General features: G+C 44.4%; 1 protein-coding gene and 1 long non-coding RNA gene across 4 annotated transcripts in view; one reads left to right on the top strand and one right to left on the bottom strand.

Moving 5' to 3' along the window:
- LOC144580273 (uncharacterized) overlaps positions 1-23,189 on the top strand; it is a 137,709-nt gene that overhangs the window by 67,659 nt on the left and 46,861 nt on the right. The window lies entirely within an intron of this gene.
- FAM78B (family with sequence similarity 78 member B) overlaps positions 1,223-23,189 on the bottom strand; it is a 109,440-nt gene continuing 87,473 nt past the window's right edge. The window contains exons 2-3 of one of the 3 annotated variants that reach the window (XR_013529566.1): positions 14,047-14,979; positions 1,223-4,360 (exon numbers count right to left, since the gene is read on the bottom strand). Coding sequence is in view for 1 of the 3 variants with exons in the window: in XM_054247437.2 (XP_054103412.1) it covers positions 14,457-14,979 (523 nt within the window). In the remaining 2 variants the exon portion in view is untranslated. Of the gene's footprint in view, positions 4,361-11,998; positions 14,980-23,189 lie in introns of those variants that run through there. The other 2 variants (XR_013529565.1, XM_054247437.2) reach the window with 2 other exon arrangements.

Raw genomic sequence — 23,189 nt, 5'->3', positions numbered from 1 at the left:
CTCTCCCTCTTTTGACTGGTGTGTGTGTGTGTGTGTGTGTGTGTGTGAGAGAGAGAGAGAGAGAGAATGAATGAATAAATGTGAGTTAGTGACTCTCAGCCCTCTTAAAACTGCCAACCCCACAGAAGGGTCACATATCTTGTGGAAAGGTCAGAGTGCAAGTGGTGGGGACGGGTAGGAGGAGGGCTCTGATAGGCTGGGGCTGACAGAGCTATGGTCTTCAGTCCTGCTAACCTCCATAGTTTTCAGAATCCAAGTACACTTCAAGACCTCTCTCCCAACCCTGCAGTTCCCACTCTCATCCCCACAAGAGTGGGAACTGCAGGGTAGGGGAGAGGGGTTGGTATATTTACAGATACCAACACTCAGGGAGAGAAGGCAACATTCCAGAGACCTAATTGCCTTGAGGAACTCAGACTTCAAGATGAACTGTTTTGGTCAGATCCTAGGTTGCAAACATTAAGCTAAAGGAAACCATTTAGCAAAAGCAAAGCAGATTCTGCTCAAGGGTGTTCCAGGAGTAGTAGTAGGAAAGAGATGGAAAGGCAAGCTTTATTTTCCGATTCTAGAATGTCCTCTTTCTCCCAATTTCACAGCACCAAATCATAGATGAGGAGAGTGCTATGTTCCAATATTTGCATCCCTCACAAATTCAAATGTTGAAATCCTAACCCCCATGGTGATGGTATTAGGGGGCGGGGCCTTTGGGAGGTGATGAGGTCTGGAGAACAGAGCTTTTGTAAAAGAGGCCCAAGGAGGCTCATTTGTCTTTTGCGCCATGTGAGGGCACAGCTAGAAGGTGCCAAGTAGGAACCAGAAAGCAGGGCCTCACCAGTCGTCGAGTCTGCCAAAGCCTTGATCTTGGACTTCCCAGCTTCTGGAACAGTAAGAAATACATTTCTGGTGTTTATAATCCACCCAACTTACAATATTTGGTTATAGCAGCCCCAAAAGACTCAGACCAAAGCGTGTCATTAGGGAGAAGGGTAAGGATCCCTTTCTTTCCCTTATGGTTGTCCACGCTTTTTCTCATCTCAGAGTTGTCTTTTGGACCAAATTCAATGGCAACATTTTGCCTTAGCCTGCCACAGCTTTCCTAGCGGGGCAGGATTCCTGCATCTGCCCTCTGTATGTTCCAGAGCTTGCTTGTTCCTGGGGCCATCCCAGGTTTTGTAGAAAACCAGCACTGCATCTTTAAGGACCAAATTAAAGAGAAAACATATTTTGTTGTTGTTGAATACACACTGTATTTAACATTTTTTTTTTAATCCCAGAGAAGTGAAATGCAACATCTGTTTGAGTTTATGTAACATCTGAAGACCGACAACTCAGAATTTCCTAATTAAAGTCATTTTTAAGGCACTCTGCAGAGCCAGCTCTCATCTCTTCCTTCATTGGATTTTTCTCCAAACTGTAGCAGAATACCTGGTTTCTCTTTCTTCAAAGTGATACACACATGCTCATGCCTTAACCTGCTCTTCTGTCCTCCAGGACAGTGAAACACAGCACAACTCCAAGGAGGAAATGATACAAGAAGGAAATACATGGGGGTGGGGTGGCAGGGGGGAACAGGGTAAGGAGAGAGCAGAGAGGACACATACAAGTAAATTAACTGATACGGTCGGTCGTAGCTGAAAAGAGAAGGAGCAGAAGGGAAATTGAACAGGGTGGGGTGGGCCAGATGGCTGGCAGCCGGTGAAAAAATAGGCTACATTTCCCAGTGAGATCTAAATTAATTTAGCTAGTTCTCTTTTTCGTTTTTTTCATTTTTAAAGATAGGGCCAAGGCAAGGGAGGTATCTCAGAATTATGGAGGGTGTAATGTAGGTAAGTGTGCTTGCTCGTGCTCATGCACTTATGAAGGGCTGCGATTAAAGACAGGTATGACTTGGGGGCTCTAAAATGCCCTCCTGATATAAAAGAATCTCCCTTACTGGCCCACTTCTGTGCCTGAAATTCCCACCACTACAGCCACTCTTTCGGATTAAGGCATTATCTGTAGCCCCTATTAAAATGTAAATGTCACCTGGGAAGGGTAACACTCGACTCTAGCACCCACTGACTGAACAGTCACCTATCAGAGAGTAGGACCCTGAGAGATGGGACGCAGGGCAGGGACATTTGGACCAATGGGGAAGAAGGCTTGGTGGTGTGGGACACTGGAGAGAGAATGACTGGGCAGCTGAGGAGAATGTGTGAAACAGTGTGTGCCCCGGGAAATTACTTCGATGGAGGAGATGGGATGGCAAAATGAACTTACCTACATCATAGGTCTCTCTAGACTTTGTGTGTGTGTGTTGTGTATCTAACAGTTTGTATGGATTATACATTCTGTGTATATACCTGATACGGAATTCAATGGGGCCCATCATGAACATAGCATAGTGAAACTCCATCAAGTGAAAGACAATGAAAGCCCTCAATTGTTATCATGTAAAATGTAGTAACATGTATAGTGAAGTCTGGCATCTCTATAGATCTAGATGGTTTGTATGTAGTGTGTGTACATGTATGTGTACACACACACACACACACACATTTACTCATACTCAGCAGTGGAGATCTTGTAGATGTGAAGGGTGAGATGCCTCTTCTCAGCCATCTAGGATTTGAATGCATAGCAGTTGCAGCATTGTGCGTCCAAATCCTAGATGGCTGAGAAGGTTAGCTGTTGGAAAAAGGACTTGCCTCGGGGGGGGGCATTGTGACCCCTTCCTCTGTTAACAGTAGACCCTCAATCAACCCAAGTGGCTCTGCAGAAAGGGCCAAGGCTTGGGTTATACCACTTACATGGGCCATACCATCAAGAATAGGGCTTGGAGACAGAAATGTCACCAAAGTGCCCTTTAAACTTTTGGAGTTTGGGAACCTGGAGAAGGTGCAGGTGGACAGAGAATCTTGCAGGCGATAGGTTTCTGCTCCTAGAAAAGCTGGAAACTGTTTGGGAGCAGCCCCCAGGCTAGATGCAGGAACCAGCAGCCTCAGAGTACCACTCATGGGACCTGCCCCCTCTGCAGGGATCTGCTATGGTTGGCTGAGCTGAGGGGGAAGGTTCAGGGAGGAGAGGGGGCTGGAAGCATGGGAAGAGGACTCTGAAGAAAGCTTGGAAAGTAAAAATGAAAGGATCTGGGTGGGGAGGGGCAATGGAGAGGTGACATTAGAACTTCTCAACCCTATTTTCACAGAGTCATCTGGGTAATTTCAAAAACTCTGATGCCCAGGATCTACCCTTAGATGCTGATTGGTTTGGGCAGGGGACCAGGCATGGACGTTTTTTAAGCTCCTCAGATGATTCTAATGTGCATGTGATGTTAAGAATACTACATCAGAGCAGAATGAGAAGTTTTGTTCTGCACTGTTAGGCTGGCCAATCCCCACCCGAGTAAAGGAGCATGAGGGAGGCAGGATTCTGAGAGCTGTCTGGACAGTTGAGCTCTGCTGATATTTGTGGCTTTACAGCCTTATGAGCTGGTGCTTTCTAATCCAATGTCTGGCTGAAAATGTGGCTGCGGTGGAGGTGTTGGGGCAAAGGAGAAAATTTTCCTCTATTCTGAAGCTTCAAAGAGAAATAGTTCACTGTGCTCTATGGGGCCAGGAGGACAAATTCTGGGGTTGATGCTTCAAAAATGGAAATGGATTTAGTGTTGTATAATAAATATAAATAAATCAGTAAGCAAGCCAATAAATAAACCAATGCACACCATTTTTGCCCTCTTAAGGTGGTTTTCCCTCACCCCACTGATCCTGGTGACTTACATTCTGCCCCTGGTCACCTGAAGGCACCCAGCCTGGCCGTGGAAGAGGGAACAAGATGACTGCCTTGGCCCTGGCTCTCTGAGGATCAGAGAACTTAGAGAAACCTAGAGAGGCCACCCACATGGAGAAGGAGGAGGAAGGGAGATACATATTCCCCATTTCCCATCCAAAAGTGTAGGGAGGGAAGGCAGGGTTTGGGAACCAAGGCTGGGTCTTGTTACGTAAAAGTCCAGGCTGACCAGCTCTTCATTCCTAGGAGGCTTCACTCTGAGGGTTGGGGAAAGGACTTGAGATCAGAATGAACCCCATCTTTCCACACACAGATACAGCAGGCACACCCCCCACTTCAACACAGCTCCCCATGAGCCAAGGAGGCAGCCCAGTCAGCCCAGGGCAAGTGCTGCATGGCCCGCAGAGGGTGGGTAGGAGGGACTGGTCATGGGATGGGAGGAAGGCGAGGAGGTAGGCAGGATGGCACTCGTTTTAATGGGAAATCAGCTGTCCAGGGCTTCAGCTTCTGGAGCCGCCAGCCATTTGCTCACTTCCTCCTTCTCAGTCTGCCATGTGGTTGTGCTTGCTGGGCTTTCCTTGTCCTACTAGGAGACCTGTATGTGGATACGGAAACATGTAATAAAACCGGCATTAAGACAGTGATCAAAGAAAAGTCATTCCCTAAAAGCAGATGGTCATGATCTGGGCTCCGTTAATAGATTTCAAGGGGCGATGACCCTGAAACTTTATGCAAAATTTTTGGTATTTATTTTCATATGCACTTCTCTATAAAGAAAACCTATAACTGGCTGGGCGCAGTGGCTCACACCTGTAATCTCAGCACTTTGAGAGGCTGAGGCGGGTGGATCACAAGGTCAGGAGTTCAAGACCAGCCTGGCCAAGATAGTGAAACCCCATCTCTACTAAAACTACAAAAATTAGCCAGGCGTGTGACAGTGCCTGTAATCTACTCAGGAGGCTGAGGCAGAGAATTGCTTGAACCCAGGTTGCAGTGAGCCAAGATTGCGCCACTGCGTTTCAGCCTGGGCGACAGGCGAGACTCTGTCTCAAAAACAAAGCAAAAAAAGAATCTATAACCTTCATATGGTTATTTTTAAAAAGATTAAAAACTAAATATTAAAGAATTACAGGTCATTTATATGTGTAACCCATTAGTAACACACCAAGCAATCCACAGAAATGGGTGAGGGGAGGGGAATTTGAGATCCCTGATCCAATGGCATTGTTTTTTAGCATCCAAAGTACAAAGGGACTTGCGAGAATCACTGAGACCAGAGCTCTGTAGCTTACCCAATATTCCGGTGCAAGGGGTTCACACCATGACTGAGCTAAAACTTACTGTTTTATTCCAGAGTCCAAATCACATGAGATAAAACTTACTTCTTGAACATGCAACATTAGAGAAAACTGAAGTTATTCAGTTATCAACCTGAAGTTGTTATGTAATAGTTGTGGCCATAACAAAGTGGGTGAACTGAAGTTTTAAAATGGAAAAAAAAAAAAAAAAAAAAAAGCAGTCTTGAATGTATGAAGGGAGTTGCTCTAGGGTAAAGTGAAGCATCAGGCATCCTCCTCTTTTTGTCCTTGATCTTTCTTCTCTTTGGTATCTTTGAATTGTTGACATGCTTGGTTTGCTTACAGGGATGCACTGCTATAGTGGCACAATTTTTTAATAATTATAATTATAAATTAATTAGCATGTTACCTTTTCAGATTGTATGCATGATTTCAATTTTAGGAAAAAACCAAATTTCAAATTCTTATGTAGCTAGTAAAGAAAACTTGTTCCAATTGTTTGAAGTCAGTAGACAACCTCATTACATATACAACTGGGGACATAATCGCCTAGAAGCCATTCTAGAAAGTATTCCTCCGCATTCCCCGTGCTGTGGAATGGGTGCCACGCTCTTTTGTATCAATAAATGCTACTTCCCCTTCCTTCAGTGATGAGATTGGTTAGAATTGGTCAGAGGCACTGACTGTGGCAGGCTTTACCAGCCCTCAGTACCTCGTGCGACACAGAATGACAGACATGGCAAGGATAGGGGGAGTGCGTGGGGCACAATGTGGCTGCACGTGTGCAGAGGTCTTGAGACACCCTGGGTCTGCCTATTGCTCCTGGACCATACTGGAGAGATGCCTGTGTGTAAGTCACATCACCAGAATGACTGCTTTATGTCATTTCATTATATCATTTCTGTTATATTTATTACACAATAAGGGTGTCTCTGGGTTAGGATAATTTTTCTGCAGAAAATATTTGAACTGTGTTTGGATTCTATCAGTTTTCTCTACGGCAAGGCACAGAGGCTCATAGCTCTCCCTCAAATGTGCTCTCTCAAGCCTAAAAACTTTGAGGGTGAATACGGTACAGAGATTGGCCTTCTTCCTATTTCACAGATGGAAAAGTGAAGATCCCAAAGATGGCCTGCATCAGACTACCATCGAGCCAAAATCGGGCCTCGGCGTCTCAGGTCTTCTGGTCCATGAGACCACCCTGTGCCAATGAACACCGCATTTGATATTGAGAGCAGGCTTGGAAAGATCTAATTCTGCTGAAAAGACAGGACCATGTCAGGCTGCAGAGGGTTTGGAATCCCACAGTTTAAAGCTGCTTATTCTTTCACAACAAATGCCCTATTTCCCTTCTGATGAACGTGCCTGAAGAAGACATTTTCCTTTGTTTGATTTTGAGAGAGGCTCCTGGGAACAGATGCTTGCTTCCTATTTCAGAACACTAAGGAAATTTTTTTAGGTGAGACAGATGAGTCTTTAGTTCCCTGATGCGTGTGCGTGCACAAAGAGATGGGTGGGGTAGCCGCTCAATCCCTGTTCATCTGATATGCATGTGCAGAGTCTTTCTTTCTTTCCTAATTAATTAGAAGTAATAGCTTTCCATAGTTTCTGGTACATGAGCGAGTAAAGTGGGAAATAATTTAATTGGCTGTCTTGCTTTCAAAGCCCAGTTTAATGAAATAGTTCTCAGCCTGAAGTGCATGTGTTATCTTTCCTGTTATTTTTCCAATTAACATTTCATTGGATCACGTCTGTGTGGAATATTCTAATTGGTTTGAAGGGCGGGGTGAAGGGACAAGAGCAGATGGAGAGATAGCCAGCTGTTTCTTTCATCCTGGGTGCCTGCTCTTGTACTGATGTGGCTGTAGGTTTTTCCCAGCGCCTTTCCTTGGAAGAACTCAAAGTGATTGACAGAAGTCCTGCCTGTCACCTTACCCATCCTCATGGAGCCCCTGGGCCAGGAAGGCAACATCTGCTCATAGGCATACTGGCTGGTGCACCTGGATAGAGAGAACTAAGGAGGCATTTCCCTAGGTTTTGGAGTCCCCTATGATGGATGAGCCCAAGGGGGAAAATGAACAGCTTCTAAAGCTCCTTGTGGGAATTGTCTCCCTGAGAGCAGACTCTGGTTACCCTGGCACATAGGAGACAGTATACACTTGTTGACAGAACAAGTATTCAGAGGGATCCCACAACAGCCTCGCTGCTCAGATCTTGTGAAGAGGGCAGTGAGTGAGAGGTGGGCATGAAGCAGGGCTGGGGCTGCGAGAGGCAAGCCAGGGGCCTAGGTCCCTGTGCATGGCCTGAGAGTGAGTGCCTTCTTAAATACTGGATCTTATGAAACCAGCCCGGGCAATATAGCAAGACTCCAGCTCTGTTAAAAAGGAATAAAAATGGCCGGGAGCGGTGGCTCAAGCCTGTAATCCCAGCACTTTGGGAGGCCGAGGCGGGTGGATCACGAGGTCAAGATATCGAGGCCATCCTGGTCAACATGGTGAAACCCCGTCTCTACTAAAGATACAAAAAATTAGCTGGGCATGGTGGTGTGTGCCTGTAATCCCAGCTACTCAGGAGGCTGAGGCAGGAGAATTGCCTGAACCCAGGAGGCGGAGGTTGCGGTGAGCCGAGATCGCGCCATTGCACTCCAGCCTGGGTAACAAGAGCGAAACTCCGTCTCAAAAAAAAAAAAAAAAAAAAAGGAATAAAAATATTCTGGATCCTAGTGTGGCTCACCCAGTCCCAGGACTGGCATGAAGGAAACATCCTCTCCCTCTTTACGTTTCCTCTCTGCTCCTAGTCATGCTGGCCGAGCCCTAGGCTCAGCAATCTCACCATCCAAATACTTCATGGCACCGGCTGTATCTCTCATAGTCCCCAGTGAGGTCCATGGGACACTGGGTCGTGCTCTGTGTCTCTGCCCTCTCCCCTCATTGCTGTAATTCTAATGTCTGTTTTCCCTTCTCCTGGGCATTTCTGACCCAGCACTCAGCTGTTCTGCAGATCAACCCGTTTTCTGGGTTAGCCAAGGACAAATGTGGGCCTGGAGGCAGAGGAGGGGCTCCTATGCTTGGCCACATGGCCTGCTGCCCAGAGGCCTGGTTTCACATTTGTCCTAGTGAGAACTGGTTAGCTTCTCTTAGGGACCATTCCCAGGCCCAGCTGGGGGAGAGGCACAGTTTAGGGTATGGGGCCAGGGAGTTCTTGGGAAGCAGCCCTGAGGCAAACTGTGTCGCTGGTCCATGTGGGGCCATAGGAAATGGGGCTGCCTTGGGCAGGTGCAGAGAGACAGAAGCATTCATCGTATGTGCCTCTAGTGTGGTGAGGCAGCCTGGGGGCTGCAGGGTACGAAGAAGTATTTCTTCATTTGATTTGCACCCACATGGCCAAATCTGAAATACCATCATTAAACTGTGGGGTCCCAGCTAAGATCTGGGGCATCAAAAACTGTGTAGAGACCCACAAAAAAGTTTGAAAAAAATATATATATATATATTTTTCCTCTGTATCTCGTTTGAGCCCATAAGAGAAAAACTATAGCTGTTCCTGGCTGGCTTCTCTAGGTTTAAACTAGGCCAATTGGGCTGGGATTTCAAGTCTGGCCTAGACTTGACATTCCAGCCTCCTTTCCTTTCCAAAAGGCCTCTTGGAGTTCCAGCTACACGTCCTTTCTAGAGCTGCTTCCTGCAGTGCTATGCAAAAATCTTTCTTTCCTTGACCATCAGGGTTCAGGCCTCCCTGAACAAGCAAGGTGGCCGGGGGAAATGGGGGCACAGAGCCCACCACTCTTCGCAGGGGCCAGGCATCACTTGGCAGTAAGAGTGGGTTCTCCCGAGATGGTTTTGGGCTTCCAAGTAGATGAAGCCAGAGGGCCTGCCATCAGCTTCAGGCCCTGTGATTCTACTCAAGTCACAACATCTTATATGAGGCAGCACATTAGACAATTTGGAGTATTTTCAGACATCATCTACTTTCTCTCTCCGATCGTGAAGCTGGCTGGGCTGTACTAATATCTCAGTTAACAGAGAAGGAAACTAAGGCTCAGAAAAGTTAAATGATTTGTTCAAGTCCAGCTACCAGCAGGATCTCCAAGATCTCAAGTCATGCTGATGTCCTGGGCTCTGAGCAGCTCTAGAAAGAAGCTACCTCAGAGCACCCAAGAGGTCCTCCCTTCTAATGTGCGATGGGAGAGAAATCACTGGAAGCCACAGCCTGGACCACCTGAACCCAGACTCCTCAGTAGAGCGTATTCTTTCTGGTTAAAGTGCATCCAGAGACCGGTCAGGGCACGCGTGTCAAGATTCCCTTTGCTAGTCAGCCCTGCCTGAGGAATAGTAGTGGCTGGACAAGCAGAGGCGGGTGCTTGCATTTACCCAGGGCGAGAACGTTCTGTGAGAGTGGAGTAAAGGTCTGGGGCAAAGTACTGTGTGCAGAGGGCTCAAGTTCTCAGTGTACCACTAAGTGACTTGGACAAGTCACTTGAGCATTCTGCTTGAGATTCCTTATTATAAAGTGGGGATATAATGCCAATCTTACAGGATTGTTGAGGATAAAATGGCAAAATATTTGCATCTGTAATATGTAAACTGTAACACACTAATCAGATGGGACTTGTTGCTATTAATAATAACAATGACAGATCAGGCTGATACTAAGGTTTTCAATCCTGAACAGAGATGCTACACAAAGGAAATGAAAGTGTTTATACGGTTTTTATGTATAAACTGTAAAGCACTTACACATAAAAGGAATTTTAGGAAGCCTTAGGTTGGTGATGGACTCTGTCATGGGTGGGTGCACTGCTGACCTGGGTGGGGGATGACACTCCATCTCCCCAGATGCCTTCCTGTCTAAGTGTTTGGAATGGCCAAATAACCTTGACTGTCCTCTGGCCACTGAACTGGCAACCCTCCTGATGGCCTTCCATAGGCAGATGTCCTTCCAGGGAAACTGGAACCAGATGTACTCAAGATCTCAAAAGAAATTAATGGCAACAAGACTCTGGGGTAAAAATATCTGTGTGCACAGAGCTTGCTCACTCAGCTCCCTTTCTATCTAAGGATCATTTAGGCTTAATTATAGAGTTCAGGCATTCATTGGGTTTTTGATTAATTTTCTTTTCAGTTTGAAGTGTGTGTGAGTGTGGTGGGTCTGTGTGTGTTTACATCTTTCTTTGCAACTCAGTTGGGAGTTGGCTCTTGCAATGTCTAATTGTGCCCTCAGTTCTAACAAGCATGTTCAATGTGCCAACTAGGGCTTAAAAAGCCATTGTTTCCACTGCTCACCCCCAAAGGCTGCTCTTGCCATGTTGAGGGATGGCGGGTGGCAGGGCCTTGTTCAGCCGAGACCTCAGCTGCAGGATGCATGCTTTCCTTCTCCTTTTTGGCCTTGGGGTGTTTAAGGGATTCTGAGACCAGGAGAGCGAATTTCCGATTCCACTGATTACCAGTACTCTGCTAAGAGCTGCTGAGTGATAGCTAGCTCACCCACGCTGCAGCGCGTCAGACATTATTTTCTGGGCTAACCTCTGAAAGGATTTCTTTGCATAAGAAAGCAGTGTTTGTTCTCTTATGTTTAATATGTCCATTTAATAGATTGGGAGAGACTACATGGCTATGTAAATGAAAGTGACTAGCTTTCTCCTTTTTCTTTTGTGCCTTCTAGGCAGGGATGAAAAGGAGAGGCAGAACAGGATTGTGGAAGGGCATGGAATTTGGAAAAGGCCCCATTTGAATCCTGGCTTCTGATATTTTTTTGTTTGTGTATTCATGGGTATGTCACTTAACCTCTTTGGTCTCAATTTGTCATCTGAGAATGGGGATAATAACACTCCTTAGGAGTATTACACTCCTCATAAGAATGTCTGGGATGAGAAAATGCATGTGGAAGCCTTCTGTAAAAATACTCTATAAGTCACAGTTCTTTTAGTTTACTCATCAGAATTGCTGCTTAGCACACAATTTTGACCTATGAGATACTATTCCAGCACCAGGAGAGAGGGAGTTGTAAAAAGGTCCATGGATTGGGAGGTGGGTAGGGGACTAGCCTCCAACCTTCTCATGTGCTGTGAGCTACAGCAATGACCCAGGAATGTAACATGCATGCAACAAAGAGCCCAGATTAAGGGTTTATCCTTAAAACAGCTGTCACAGATAAAAGGGAATCTGGAACATTCAGATTTTCTTTTACATAATAGTAACAGAGATTTTCTCTTGTTCTTTAAAGGATGGATCCAATTGTCTCTAGTTTTTAGACTCATTGGTTTGTGGGTGAATGGATTAGGGATGAAGATAATGTTCTGGCTGGAGACAAGAGGCTGTGGGTCCTAGCTAAGTGTGACTGTGTTGTGAATGAGATTTGGGACATGTGGGGCCTTGGCCCTTTGGCTGGCTAGATGTGTGATTCTGAATAGATGACCTAATTTAACGAGGCCTCAATTTCCTGTGAGATCATGGACTAAAAGATCTCAAAGGACTTGATTAAAATAATCTAAGATATGATGAAATGCTTTTTCCTATGGAATTCAAAACTCTTGTGCCACCAAGAAGCCATGTGTTGTGTGTGTATGTCTAAGTCCTGAGAGCACCCAACTAAAACTTAAGGCACTAAATGAGCCCCTGTAAACTGATGGTGTCAGACCCAGGCACTTTCAAGGGAAGGAGAGCTGGATGGGAGGGCAGAGGTGACCTCAACAGAGATTTTGAGGTTAATTTTCTCTTGTACGATAGACTTTGATTTAGCAATATCCTGACTAAGCTGAAAGATAATGATCCACAAATCACAGGAAGAAAAGGGGTCATTTCCTTGTAAAACAACAGTAACTTGAAAATAATTGGCTACAGGGCAACAGAGCGTTCTGCCAGGCTGACTTCAGAGCTGAGAGACCCAACTATAGAGTTCACAGTGGTATCGATAACAATAATCACAATGTATATATGCATAGTGCTTTTAACTTTTATAAATACTTTCCCATTTTTTTTTCATTTTGTCATTACACAATTTCCCAGAAAACTGCTATGAGGGTAATTTCTTTTAAAATTCTGAAAAGGGTGATTTTTCATGGAAAACAAGTCTAGCTAAGTATGCTATGCCTTGCTTTAGAAATACAGATATGCCTCTGAAAAAGTTATTTGTAAATATAGTTGCATAAGTCATATTTTAATGCACTAGGGGAATCTGAAAACACAAATCTTGTATAGGATTTTGTAATTTAAGTAAATTCTCGTTAATCTGTTGTTACAACTTTGGAGTTTAAAATATTGCAGGTTTTCTTAAAGTGGGGCCACATGGATTAGATTCTAGGATCAGTATCTATTCCTCAGAATCCCATAGGAGTGAAGTCTAATTCAGTCTCGGGGAGAGATTGCTGCCTATGATGTCAGCATGGAAAATAAGCTGCTTTGTACTTAAGCCATGGAGCTCTTTGGAGCTGCCTTTCCCAAATAAAACAAGGAAACATGGGAAGAGACAGAGAATTCCAAAAGTAACAGCTGAATTATTTCTACATGAATGTCTCCAGGTCCTTTGTGAGCCACTAATGTATTATTAATGGCTGTTATAAATAACTTGCCATCAATAACTAATCTATAGGACAGTAGTTGATGGTTGGGGTGTGAGGTTAACACTACATACTTTAGAGTAGATCTGTTAGCACTATTATGTAAATATGTACCATCCTCTGGGACTAGAATCTGAAATAAATTGGACTAAATTGAATTTTTAATAAAAGTAATAAACCCTCCTGCTTTTTATTCACTATCCACAAACTCTCATAGAAGACAGCCCTTTGGTGCCAATCACAAGATTGTAAAACTGCCTTGAAATTCAACTTTCTGCCTCTGAAATTAAGCTAGCAGTATCTACTTGTTAAATCCACAGTGACAATGTGAAATTTTTATAATTAGCTTGCATAGGCAGGTGGTGAACAAGCAAACATATATACAACCATATATATGGTTGAATTATTGAGAATAAAGGTACAAGCTCTTTTTTTGTACCTTTACAAAAAAAGGGGAGGAAGAGTGATTCAAGCTAGAAGAACTGCAAAACTCCTCATTGCAAGGCTGGAAACCCTCAAAAAGAAGTTTTATATTGGCTTGACTAAAGGAAACCTGGCCTCTCATCTTTATTGGTTAAATCTTAGCAATACAGGCTTGCTTAATATGAGTGGCTTAGATCTTCTTTAAAGAGCTCTGAAGTTAAGCCTTAGGAAGTACTTTCTCACAAATGCTCAAGCAGTTAAATTTGAGCTTCTGTGAAACAGAGCTAAAATAAATAAATAAATAAATAAATATAAATATACAATATGTGTATATACAAAGGCTACAGGTAGATATATAGGCACTGCTGACAAACATGCTACTAATTATGATATATGCATCCTTGATGTGTGCATACGTGTGTGTCTATGCATACACGTGTCCATTGTGTGTGTTCAGATCATTCAGAAACTCAAATATAACGATCCAGTTCTTATTTGTTGGAATGTTCTTGAAATCTCACATGGGTTCATGGCTTATAATTTTTTAAATGTAAATTTAGGGCTAATCATGGGAACAGAATAAGCAGCTGTAAACAAAAGCACAGGATTTAACTAAAACATGGACAGCGCCCCAAATATCATAACTATCGCAGAATACGGGAATTACAAAGCCAAGTACTGAGATGAAAATACTCTGAGAATAAGCAATCTTTTTGGAAAGAGGTGGGTAGATGGAACTAATGAAGTGTTTCCATCTGTTAGTTCACATCAGCACCTTGGACAGTTCCAAGGAGGCTTTCTCCCTGGAAGGGAGCAAATACCAGTATTTGTCTAGTTTTCTAAGTGTTCCATTCATTCCAGTCAGTGTGTCGATCTGATGATCAACTAATAAATGCAGACATATTACTGTGTAATAAAAACGTATTATTTCCTCTCCCCATCACCCATTCTTTCACCACCCGTTTCCCCAGCACCCTCTAGTCAGACAGCAGTTTGTCTTACGACCACCTGGTGTGGATGTTTTCACTCCTACTTCTAATTGGTTGGGAAGCAGCATTTGCCACAGGCACTGTTTAATTTCGTTTCTATCCCCTGCATCTCACAGGAAAGAAATGGTCAATAGTTCAGATAAAAGAATCATCCTGGTCAGCTCCAAAATATGGCTACTTGCTTGGTAATCACAGCAAGTCTGTCAAATCAGTGATTTCTTTATTCCTAAGAGGAAGGGATTTTTCCTAAGGATTATGGTTCTACCACCCAAGGGGCAGCCCTACTCTTCAAAAGTGGCTGCAAAGGCTGGCAAACCGAGAGGTCTGCTTTGGCTCAGAAACTCAGTTTGGCTCCTGCCACCTCTGGCACCCCTCACTGCATGTCTCAGAAGCGTGTGATCCACACACAGTCAGGCCAGTCTGCTTCTACTTAGGAGGGATCACAACCAGAGGTGGACCCCGCTTGGGCCTCCACATGAGGACCTGGGCATCATTGGCATTGGGTTTCACTAGTGCGTTAGGGGGAATGGGTTCCATCCGGCTCAGGATCCGGGGCTGCTCCTGCTGAGTCCTGCCCACCAGCCGGGCCCGCTGCCCCAGGAGCTGAAGAGGGTCCACCTCAATGTCCACCCTCATCCTCCACTTGATGGTCTGCAGAATGATCTTCTCCTTTGTGGTGGTATTCATGGCCACCAGCCAGGTTGTGAAACTTTGGTCTCTCTTGATTCTTGTGAGCAGCGGCACATTGCTGTCACTCACAGGCACTGCCCATGTCACACTGGGGTAGAAGTTGTCATTCATGCTGACGGAGAACCTGGAGATCTTGTTGGTGGGGCCAACCAAGGTCACAGTTTCTGTGGTGTTCCCGTACCAAGGGTAGCTCACCCCATCTGAGTCACTGATGGCTTTTACTCTCCCTTCCCTCAAATCAGGCAGTTCCCAGCTTGACCTGGCAAAGCAGAAGACATGCACAAGAAAAGAGGCTGAATGAATTTTTCAGAAGCTGGAGAGGTGCTCACTGCTTACTAACATAGTCAACTTGGGCAAAATGGGAAGTTCACAGGGGGAATTCAGGTCAAAAAGTTCTATGCTGTGCTGTTTCCAAATTAAATGAGAACAAAACAAAATAAAAATAACAAAGCCATGCCAAAACAAGTTAAATACAACCAGAGCTGACCCAATTGAGAACAGGAAGCTCAAAGAGACAGTTGTGAGACCACACAGAGACATCAACTAGTTAGATGATGGTAATCAGCAGTTTAGAGGATTTCTACTGCAAGAGCCACTTTCTTGGAAATATGAGTGTGAGTAAGGTTTGTTTTTTGGAAAGAAATGGTGGTTGAAATTCGATGTACCTGGAAGGCAGTATCTGGAGGAAAGAAGGGCAAAAGGAGGCAAAGTTAAAGGTCATACTAATTTCTTAGGAAATCACAGTAATAGAATTTCTACTCAACAAAAAGGGTTTTTTAGCTTCTAGGCATCAGCCAATCTATCACTTAGAAAACACAGGAACAGAAAATCTAACAAAAAGAAATCATGGTCATCTTCTGGAAACCATCTGAATGTGAAAGTTGTTCTAGAGGGTGGCATACCCTCTAATGCACTGCCTTCCCACTGCCTTCCAGTCCAGCCTGGAAGTCTCATAGCTTAGTTTTGCAAACTTGCCATTCTGGTACCTACCTACTCCTCCTGGCTGCCTCTGACCTTGTACAGAAGAAGGAACCAATGTCTCTTCCCCCTGCCATGGACTGTTGCTAATAATTGACGATACTTACTGAGTGTTACTCTATCCAAACCAATGTGCTAAGTACATTACCTCAGTTAATATTCAAAATACTCCTCAAGATAAATTTTTATTTCCATTTTACACATGAGGGGATGGAGGCTTAAGGTAAATGACAAAGGTCCTACAGAATGCAAGAGGTGAAGCTGGGAGTTGTCTGACTTCAAAGTCCATGGTTTTGACCACTATATCATACTGCCCCCCAAAGTACCCTTACACGGTGCTGGAGGAAGCCACAGTGGAGAGGACTCAGACTGTCTAATGACTTAGCAGCTCCAGGACCAGTCATGGAGAACTGGACTGGACCCCAGTAAAGGCACAAGTCTAGTCAGCAGAGTCTGGCTATGCATTCTCCATTTTTTCACTGCGGGGACCAGGGATGGTACTTGGTAATAATGGACTAGAATTTAATAATTAGAAATGAGACTGCTTCGTTCATCAGCTAAAAGATAGTGGTCTTGTTTGATATAAAGTTCTTCCTCCTATGAAGTGACAGAAGATCCTGCAGGGTTTTATACAAGTGGTCAAAAAGGGAGTTACATTGTCAAGCTGGTGCTGATTAACATCTCCACATCCCTTACTGTCACTTGTGGATATGGAGACATTAACCACTGCCTCCAACTGGCCCCCTACAGTACCTCCTATGCCAGTCAGCCCCAGCCTGAAGTGAAGGGAGGGCTTGGCTGCCTGGGGAGGAAGTGAGCCCACAGCTGCAAGAGCCATTTCTCTTGTCACGCCCTTAGTAACTGCTGGGAATAAATGCAGTGTACCACGGTTGGCAGACACTAAGTAAGGAATTGACCTGATGCAGAAAGTCAGAGCTCATTTTGCATATGCTTTTGCAGCTGGGGGCAGTAGCTCCCAGGTAATTCTATGCCATTTCTTACTGTACAAAAGGGAGTACATGTTGTTTGAGTAGGTCAGAGGCTGGGCAGAGACCCAATCTGCTTATTGGGTTCGTGAAATAACCATACTGGAGTCGGTTTCATGCCCCCATGCAAAGGGCTAAGACAATTCTTCAGTCACATCTATTTTCTGTGCTGCCTAAATCTTGTTTTTCATTTCGGTTGTGACCAGTCCCTACTGGCCTTTGAGTCCTTCTTTAGGATTGGAGTGCGGGTATTCCCAGCAGTGGCAGATTGTGCTCTCCCACCCTATACACTGGGCTTACTGTGGCGTATTGCCTGGGAAATTTGCTTTTGAGTGGATGTACTTTCTATTCTGTTACAACACTGTCCTTTTCAGGGGTGGCTATCTTGCTGGTGGGTTCAGTGACTTTGTCTATAGTGTCTTTATAGTTCCCATATTTGTGCCTCACATCTTCCTGCCCAGAGCTGTATGAGCAGAGACTTGGGGCAAGGGTCTGCAAGTCAACCTTGTAAGACAAATCATAAATCTTAGTTTGGTCCCAGGTGTTTTTTTTTGTTTTAAACAGAGATAATACAATGAAGGCATACTCTTGTGGCTATCTTAGGAGAGAAGGAAAAGTCCTTTTCTTGGAGGTGTTTCTAGAACAGAAGTACAATAGGCTTCTTAATCATCACATCAGAACAAACAAATCTGGCCACATGCAGTCATCGGGAATAGTGACCCTGGAGGTTACACTTTAGCTCCATCTACACTGCTGTTACTTCTGCAACTGTAGTTTTGGGAATTCCTCAGGTCAGAGGCATGCTTTCTTCCTTAGCCCTAGGGAACTAGGATTATATCATTAAGATGATTTGATTTTGAAAACAGCCAAAATTCATGATGATTTAAGTCTAGTGAATAGGGAGTTGCTTTCTACTTGAAAAATATCAAAATTTCCCCTTAAGAAAAAGATACTAATATACACCCCAAGGCAGTGTCCTTCCCTTCTTCCCTCTCCCCCTCCCTTCCTTTCTCTTTTTTGTTTTTCCCAAAGAGAGTTATGTCTATAAAATGCATGACTGGTTTATGTAGCTGATAAAATGTCTTTGGTAATGGGTTTTTGAGAAGTCTCTGAAAAGTTCCAAGAACAGGAGCAGTATTTGAGTCACTCAATGACCATTTAAGGGGACTACTTTGAATGGAATGCTGGAGGCATTTCAAACTCCATATGGCTCAGACTGAACTCATCACTTCCAACATAAACCAAGCCCTCTTCCCCTGTCTCTGCTGCAGGGGAAGTGCTGCCCACTGCTCACCAAATCCTCCAGGTCAGAAGCAAGGGCCATCTTTGCCTCTTCCCACACCCTCTGCCATAGTGACTGTATCACTGCATCCTCTGAATTTTTCCCCGTAAGTGATGCTTAAATTTATCTCCTTTCGGCTGGGGGCGGTGGCTCATGCCTGTAATCCCAGCACTTTGGGATCATGAGGTCAGGAGATCGAGACCATCCTAACATGGTTAGACCCCATCTCTGCTAAAAATACAAAATAAATTAGCTTGGTGTGATGTCACATGCCTGTAGTCCCAGCTACTCAGAAGTCTGAGGCAGGAGCATCACTTGATCCTGGGAAATGGAGGTTACAGTGAGCCGGGATTGCGCCACTGCACTCGAGCTTGGGTGACAGAGTGAGACTCCATCTCAAAAAAAAAAAAACCAAAAAACTTTTCCCCATTCAACTTTACTGCCTTCACTTAATCCAAGCCCTCAGCATCTCTTAACTGGTTTCTGTAAGGGCACATAGCTTGTCTCTCTGCATTCAACTCTGGTCCCTCTCAAATCCAACTTTTAGGCTGCCCAAGTGTTCAAACATGCAAACCTGATCTGCTCTTTCTATACATAAAATCCTCCCAAGGCTTTTCTATATGGACATTGTTGGCAACACCCACAGGGTAAAATTCAAGTTCCTCAATAGGACATACATGGCTCTCCATCATCTGGCTTCCCCATCCCCAAACACCGTGCTGTTTTTCACCTCACCGCTGTGCCCTCTGCCTACGCTGTTCTTCCTCCATCTCAAGTTCCACTGTATCTAACTACTCATGCTCTGAGAGTTACCACGTTTCGCCTCCTCTTCCATAGATATATCTACAGCTAGAGGTGTCAGATTATATTAAAATGGTTTATGTGTCTTCCCCATTAGATTACAGATTTCTTGAGGCTTAAAGTATGACTTATTTTTGAATCATTAGTGTCTTGCACATTGCTGGCACATAAAACTCAATATTTATTGAAAGACTAAATATTTTATTTGAATTATTTTCACAACTATATTCCTGGAGCGTGGCAGAACTTATATACAACGAAGTATTTCATCACAGTTTTATACTTTATTCACTCACCTTTAAAAAAAACTCTAACATCTACTATTCACTTAGACTCCATTATTAGAATAGTACCATGCCTTGCAATAGAAGTTGCTTGTCCTTAGGAGGAGGAGGCAAGCCACACTTAAATGAAACTGAATGAATCAGTGAATATGAATGTATTTTAGTGACTTCCCATGCCATCATATACCTACATACAAAAATGAGTGTCAGAGACTCCAAGTGATACAGCAACTCAGAGACATGGATAACCGTGCAGGCTACTACAAGGGGAAAGCTTTGTGAAGGGAAGGGGATGTGAACACTTTGGAATAGAGACAGGCATTCCAGGTGGGATACTGCATTGTAGGCTGCAGTGTGATACCAAGCATAAATGTGGAGTGTCCAGAAAACAACCCTGGGAAGAGTGAAGACACTGCTGGGTGGGCAGGATGGTACCAGTTTGTAAAGCACCTTCAGTAATGGGCTTAGGCACCTGGGCTGCATCCTAGAGGGGGTGAGACTTTTGCTCAGGAGAGCTAATAAAAAAGTAGGATTAGAGGGCTAAAGGGAGGGAACAAGGATGTTTAGGAGCTTCTGCAACACTACAGGTGATCTTCAAGGAGGGCTCCATCTAGACTGGTGGCCGAACAAGTGGACAGGAGGTGCCACATACAAGAGATACTACAAAGGTAGATTCTCCTAGCTTTGGTAACCAATCGCCTGTTAGAGAGAAAAGAAATAAGAAAAACAGTCACTCAGAAGAGCCAAGTATGGTTGACTGTATGTGTGTAGAATCATTCATAGAAGTAACCAGGCGTGGTCGCACTGTTACTGACATTTTGCACCCAGCCCTGAACCAATCCACAACGGTATTTCAAGGTGTAGTACCTGACTCCTGCATTAGAGCATGAGGATGGTGAGGATGGAGCCGTGTATGTCTCCGCATCCTTTTTCTGGAGCATGGTGTCTGGCACATGATGCAGACTTATTAATCTTGTTTCTCTTTATACTTCACTATTTCTTTCTCAGCGTCCTTTGCTGGTTCTGCTTCCTCTTTCAACCTTTTAACATTGGAGGTCCCCAGGGCTTAGGCTTTGGGCTTCTTCTCTTTTCTATCTGTTTGCATTTCCTTGGTGATCTCATCTGGTCTCATGATTTTAAGTACCATCTGCACTGTGACAACTTCCAAATTTGTATCTCTAGGCTGGATTGCTCCCTTGAGCTCCAGATCCATATATTCACCTGCCCACTTGCCAAAAACTTTGGAGTTACTCTTGGCCACTCTCTCACATTCCACATGCTACCTATCAGCAAATCTTGCTGATGTCATCAAAATATATCTAGAATTCAACGCCTTCCCATCACATCCATCATCATGACACTGGTCCAGGCTAGCGTCATCTTTCTTAGATTACTGCAGTGACCTTCTAACTGGTCTCCTTACTAATTACTCAACTTTGCCTCCCTGGTCTATTTTCAACATGGCAGCCACAGTGATCTTGTTAAACATTTGTAAAATCGTGTCACTTTCCTGCTCAAAATGTTTCTGTGCCTCCTAAACACTCAGGAAAAGCTCAGCTACTTAAAATGGCTTATGTGGCCCTATATAATCCAGTTCCCTTTTTCCTCTCTGATTGCATCTCCTTTTCTCCCCATTCTGGCCTCGGTGCTGTTCACTGAACATGCCAAATAAACTCCCACCTGAGGGCCTTTGCACTTACTGTTCATTTCACCTGGAGCGTTATTCCTTTGCATATCTGAAAGGCTTGCTCCCTTGCCAGCCTCATTCCTGGCTCCAATATCATGTTCTCATGCAGTCCTTCCTAACAACCGTATTTAAAATTGCAACCTCCTGCCCCAGTGCTCCCCCCGCCCCCATTTCTTCTTTCTATTTTTCTCCATAGCACATTCTAATACACTATAACTTACTTATTTTGTTAATGGTCTGTCTGCCCTCATCCCACTCCCCAAACATCCCTAGGAAGGCAAGAATCTTATGTATTTTATTCACTGCTATAGCTCCAGTACCTAGAACAGTGCCAGGCAAATAGAAGGAGTTCAAAATTATTTGTTGAATAAATAGCAAATTGATCTGAAGTGAAAGATGACTGGAGACCATGAATTTCAATGTGGACACTGCTGCCTTATTGGAATTGACTAAATAGGTGGACACTGTGTCTGTGAGTTAACTGCAAAGTTGGGTCTAGAGCTTAGAAGAAAGTCAGGGCTAGGGATGTAGATTTGGCAACCATCTGCATGGAGAGGCTCAGCTGATGATGGTGCTGGGTGAGCTCTTTCAGGATGACAGATCTGTCAGATGGCCAGAGACAAAGGGTACAAAAAGCAAAGGAATAGCCAGCAACAAAAGAGAACTAATTTCCAAAGTGGGGAATTTCAGGGAGTCAGCAGTGTCAAAAGCCATAGAAACTGAAGAGAAAAAGCCATTCAACTCATTAATTACCAAGACAGCAGTAAAGACATGCTGGTAAAAGCTATTCTGCAGGAGAATTAAGTACAAGAAAAAAGGGAGAAGTTTGGCAAGAAAGGGGAGAAGAGAGATGAAGTAGAGAGGTAGTCAAGCATCACGGCTGAAAGCAGCATTCTGGAGTCAGACTGCATAGGCCTGTAAACCTGGTGCTACTACTAACCAGTCCAAGGAACTTCCTGTACCAGTTTTCCCATCTAAGAGATAAGGACTAGAGATGATAACAGTACTTACTTGATGTACTTGGTGTGAGAATTAAATGAGATAATGAATGGGAAGTACTTAGCACAGCTAAATACTTTCATGTGTAAAACAGGAAGAAAAATAACTCCAGGTCTCCCTACGTCTCAGAGCTATTAAGGAATCAAGTGAAGTGATGATATATGAGCAAATGCTTTGCAAACTACAACACATGTCAATTTTTTTTTTTTGAGACAGAGTCTCGATCTATCACCAGGCTAGAGGGCAGTGGTGCAATCTTGGCTCACTGCAACCTCTGCTTCCTGGGTTCAAGTGATTCTACTGCCTCCACCTCTTGGGGAACTGGGACTACATGTGTGGGCCACCACGCCTAGCTAATTTTTGTATTTTTAGTAGAGGTGGGGTTTCATCATGTTGGCCAGGATAGTCTCGATCTCCTGACATGGTGATCCGCCCGCCTCAGCCTCCCAAAGTGCTGAGATTACAGGCGTGAACCACTGTGCCTAGCCATCAATATTAGTTATTATCTAATTCCCTTCCTTCTCCTACAACCCTTCTCCTCACTGTGATAAACACAGTATTTTGCTTTAGACAATCAGCCATTGACCCAAAGCTCATAGCTAATGGACTTGCCAATGGGCCTAATAATGAGAAAACATTGATTATTGCAACCTTCATGCTTTTTGCATCTCATTTTTAGAGAAAAAAGGCAAATCTTAATCAAACGAGCTCATGTTAAGCATTTCATTCAAATATGTCCCTGGGTTAAGGTCAAAGGCTCCACTCAGACCCAACAAATTCTTCCACTGCCTTTGAGGGGCAGAGCAACCTCTCTGAGAAAAGCCCCACTTTGCTCCCCCTGAAAGTCATTGGTGAGTCTGGGGAGAGGCTGGCAGCAACAGTCTTTGGGGAGTCTGGGGAGAGGCTGGCAGCAACATTCTTGGAGGCAGAGGGTGGGCAGGTGTGCAGGAACTCTACTGATACTAATGTCCCCTGATGCAGTGTGGGATGGGAGTCAGGGGGAAACCACACATGGAGGACTGATGGTTTCAAGCCTGGAGAGCTTCTAGGGCAGGCTTTGAAATCTGGGGCAGTACTATCCTTAGACCTAAGTCAAAGCAGCCCTGGCCTTGCCTTACATGTGTGTGTGTTTTTTTTCTCTTCAGAGATGGGGTCTCATTCTGTCACCCAGGCTAGAGCACGGTGACACAATCATAGCTCACTGTGGCCGTGAACTCCTGGGCTCAAGTGATCCTCCCACCTCAGCTATTGGAGTAGCTGGGACTACAGGCATGCACCACCATGTCCAGCTAATTTTTAAACATTTTTCAAGAGACGGAGTCTTGCTATGTTGCCCAGGCTGGTCTTGACCTGACCTCCAGTGATCCTCCTGCCTCAGACTCCCAAGTTGCTGGGATTACAAGCATGAACCACTGTGTCTGGCTGGCCTTATCCTTTTAAGGGATATACTCT

This window comes from Callithrix jacchus, chromosome 18, assembly GCF_049354715.1.
Source record: "Callithrix jacchus isolate 240 chromosome 18, calJac240_pri, whole genome shotgun sequence".
Taxonomy (NCBI): domain Eukaryota; kingdom Metazoa; phylum Chordata; class Mammalia; order Primates; family Cebidae; genus Callithrix; species Callithrix jacchus.
The sequence above is the reverse complement of the archived record's forward strand: the minus strand, read 5'-3'. Positions and strand labels throughout refer to the sequence as shown.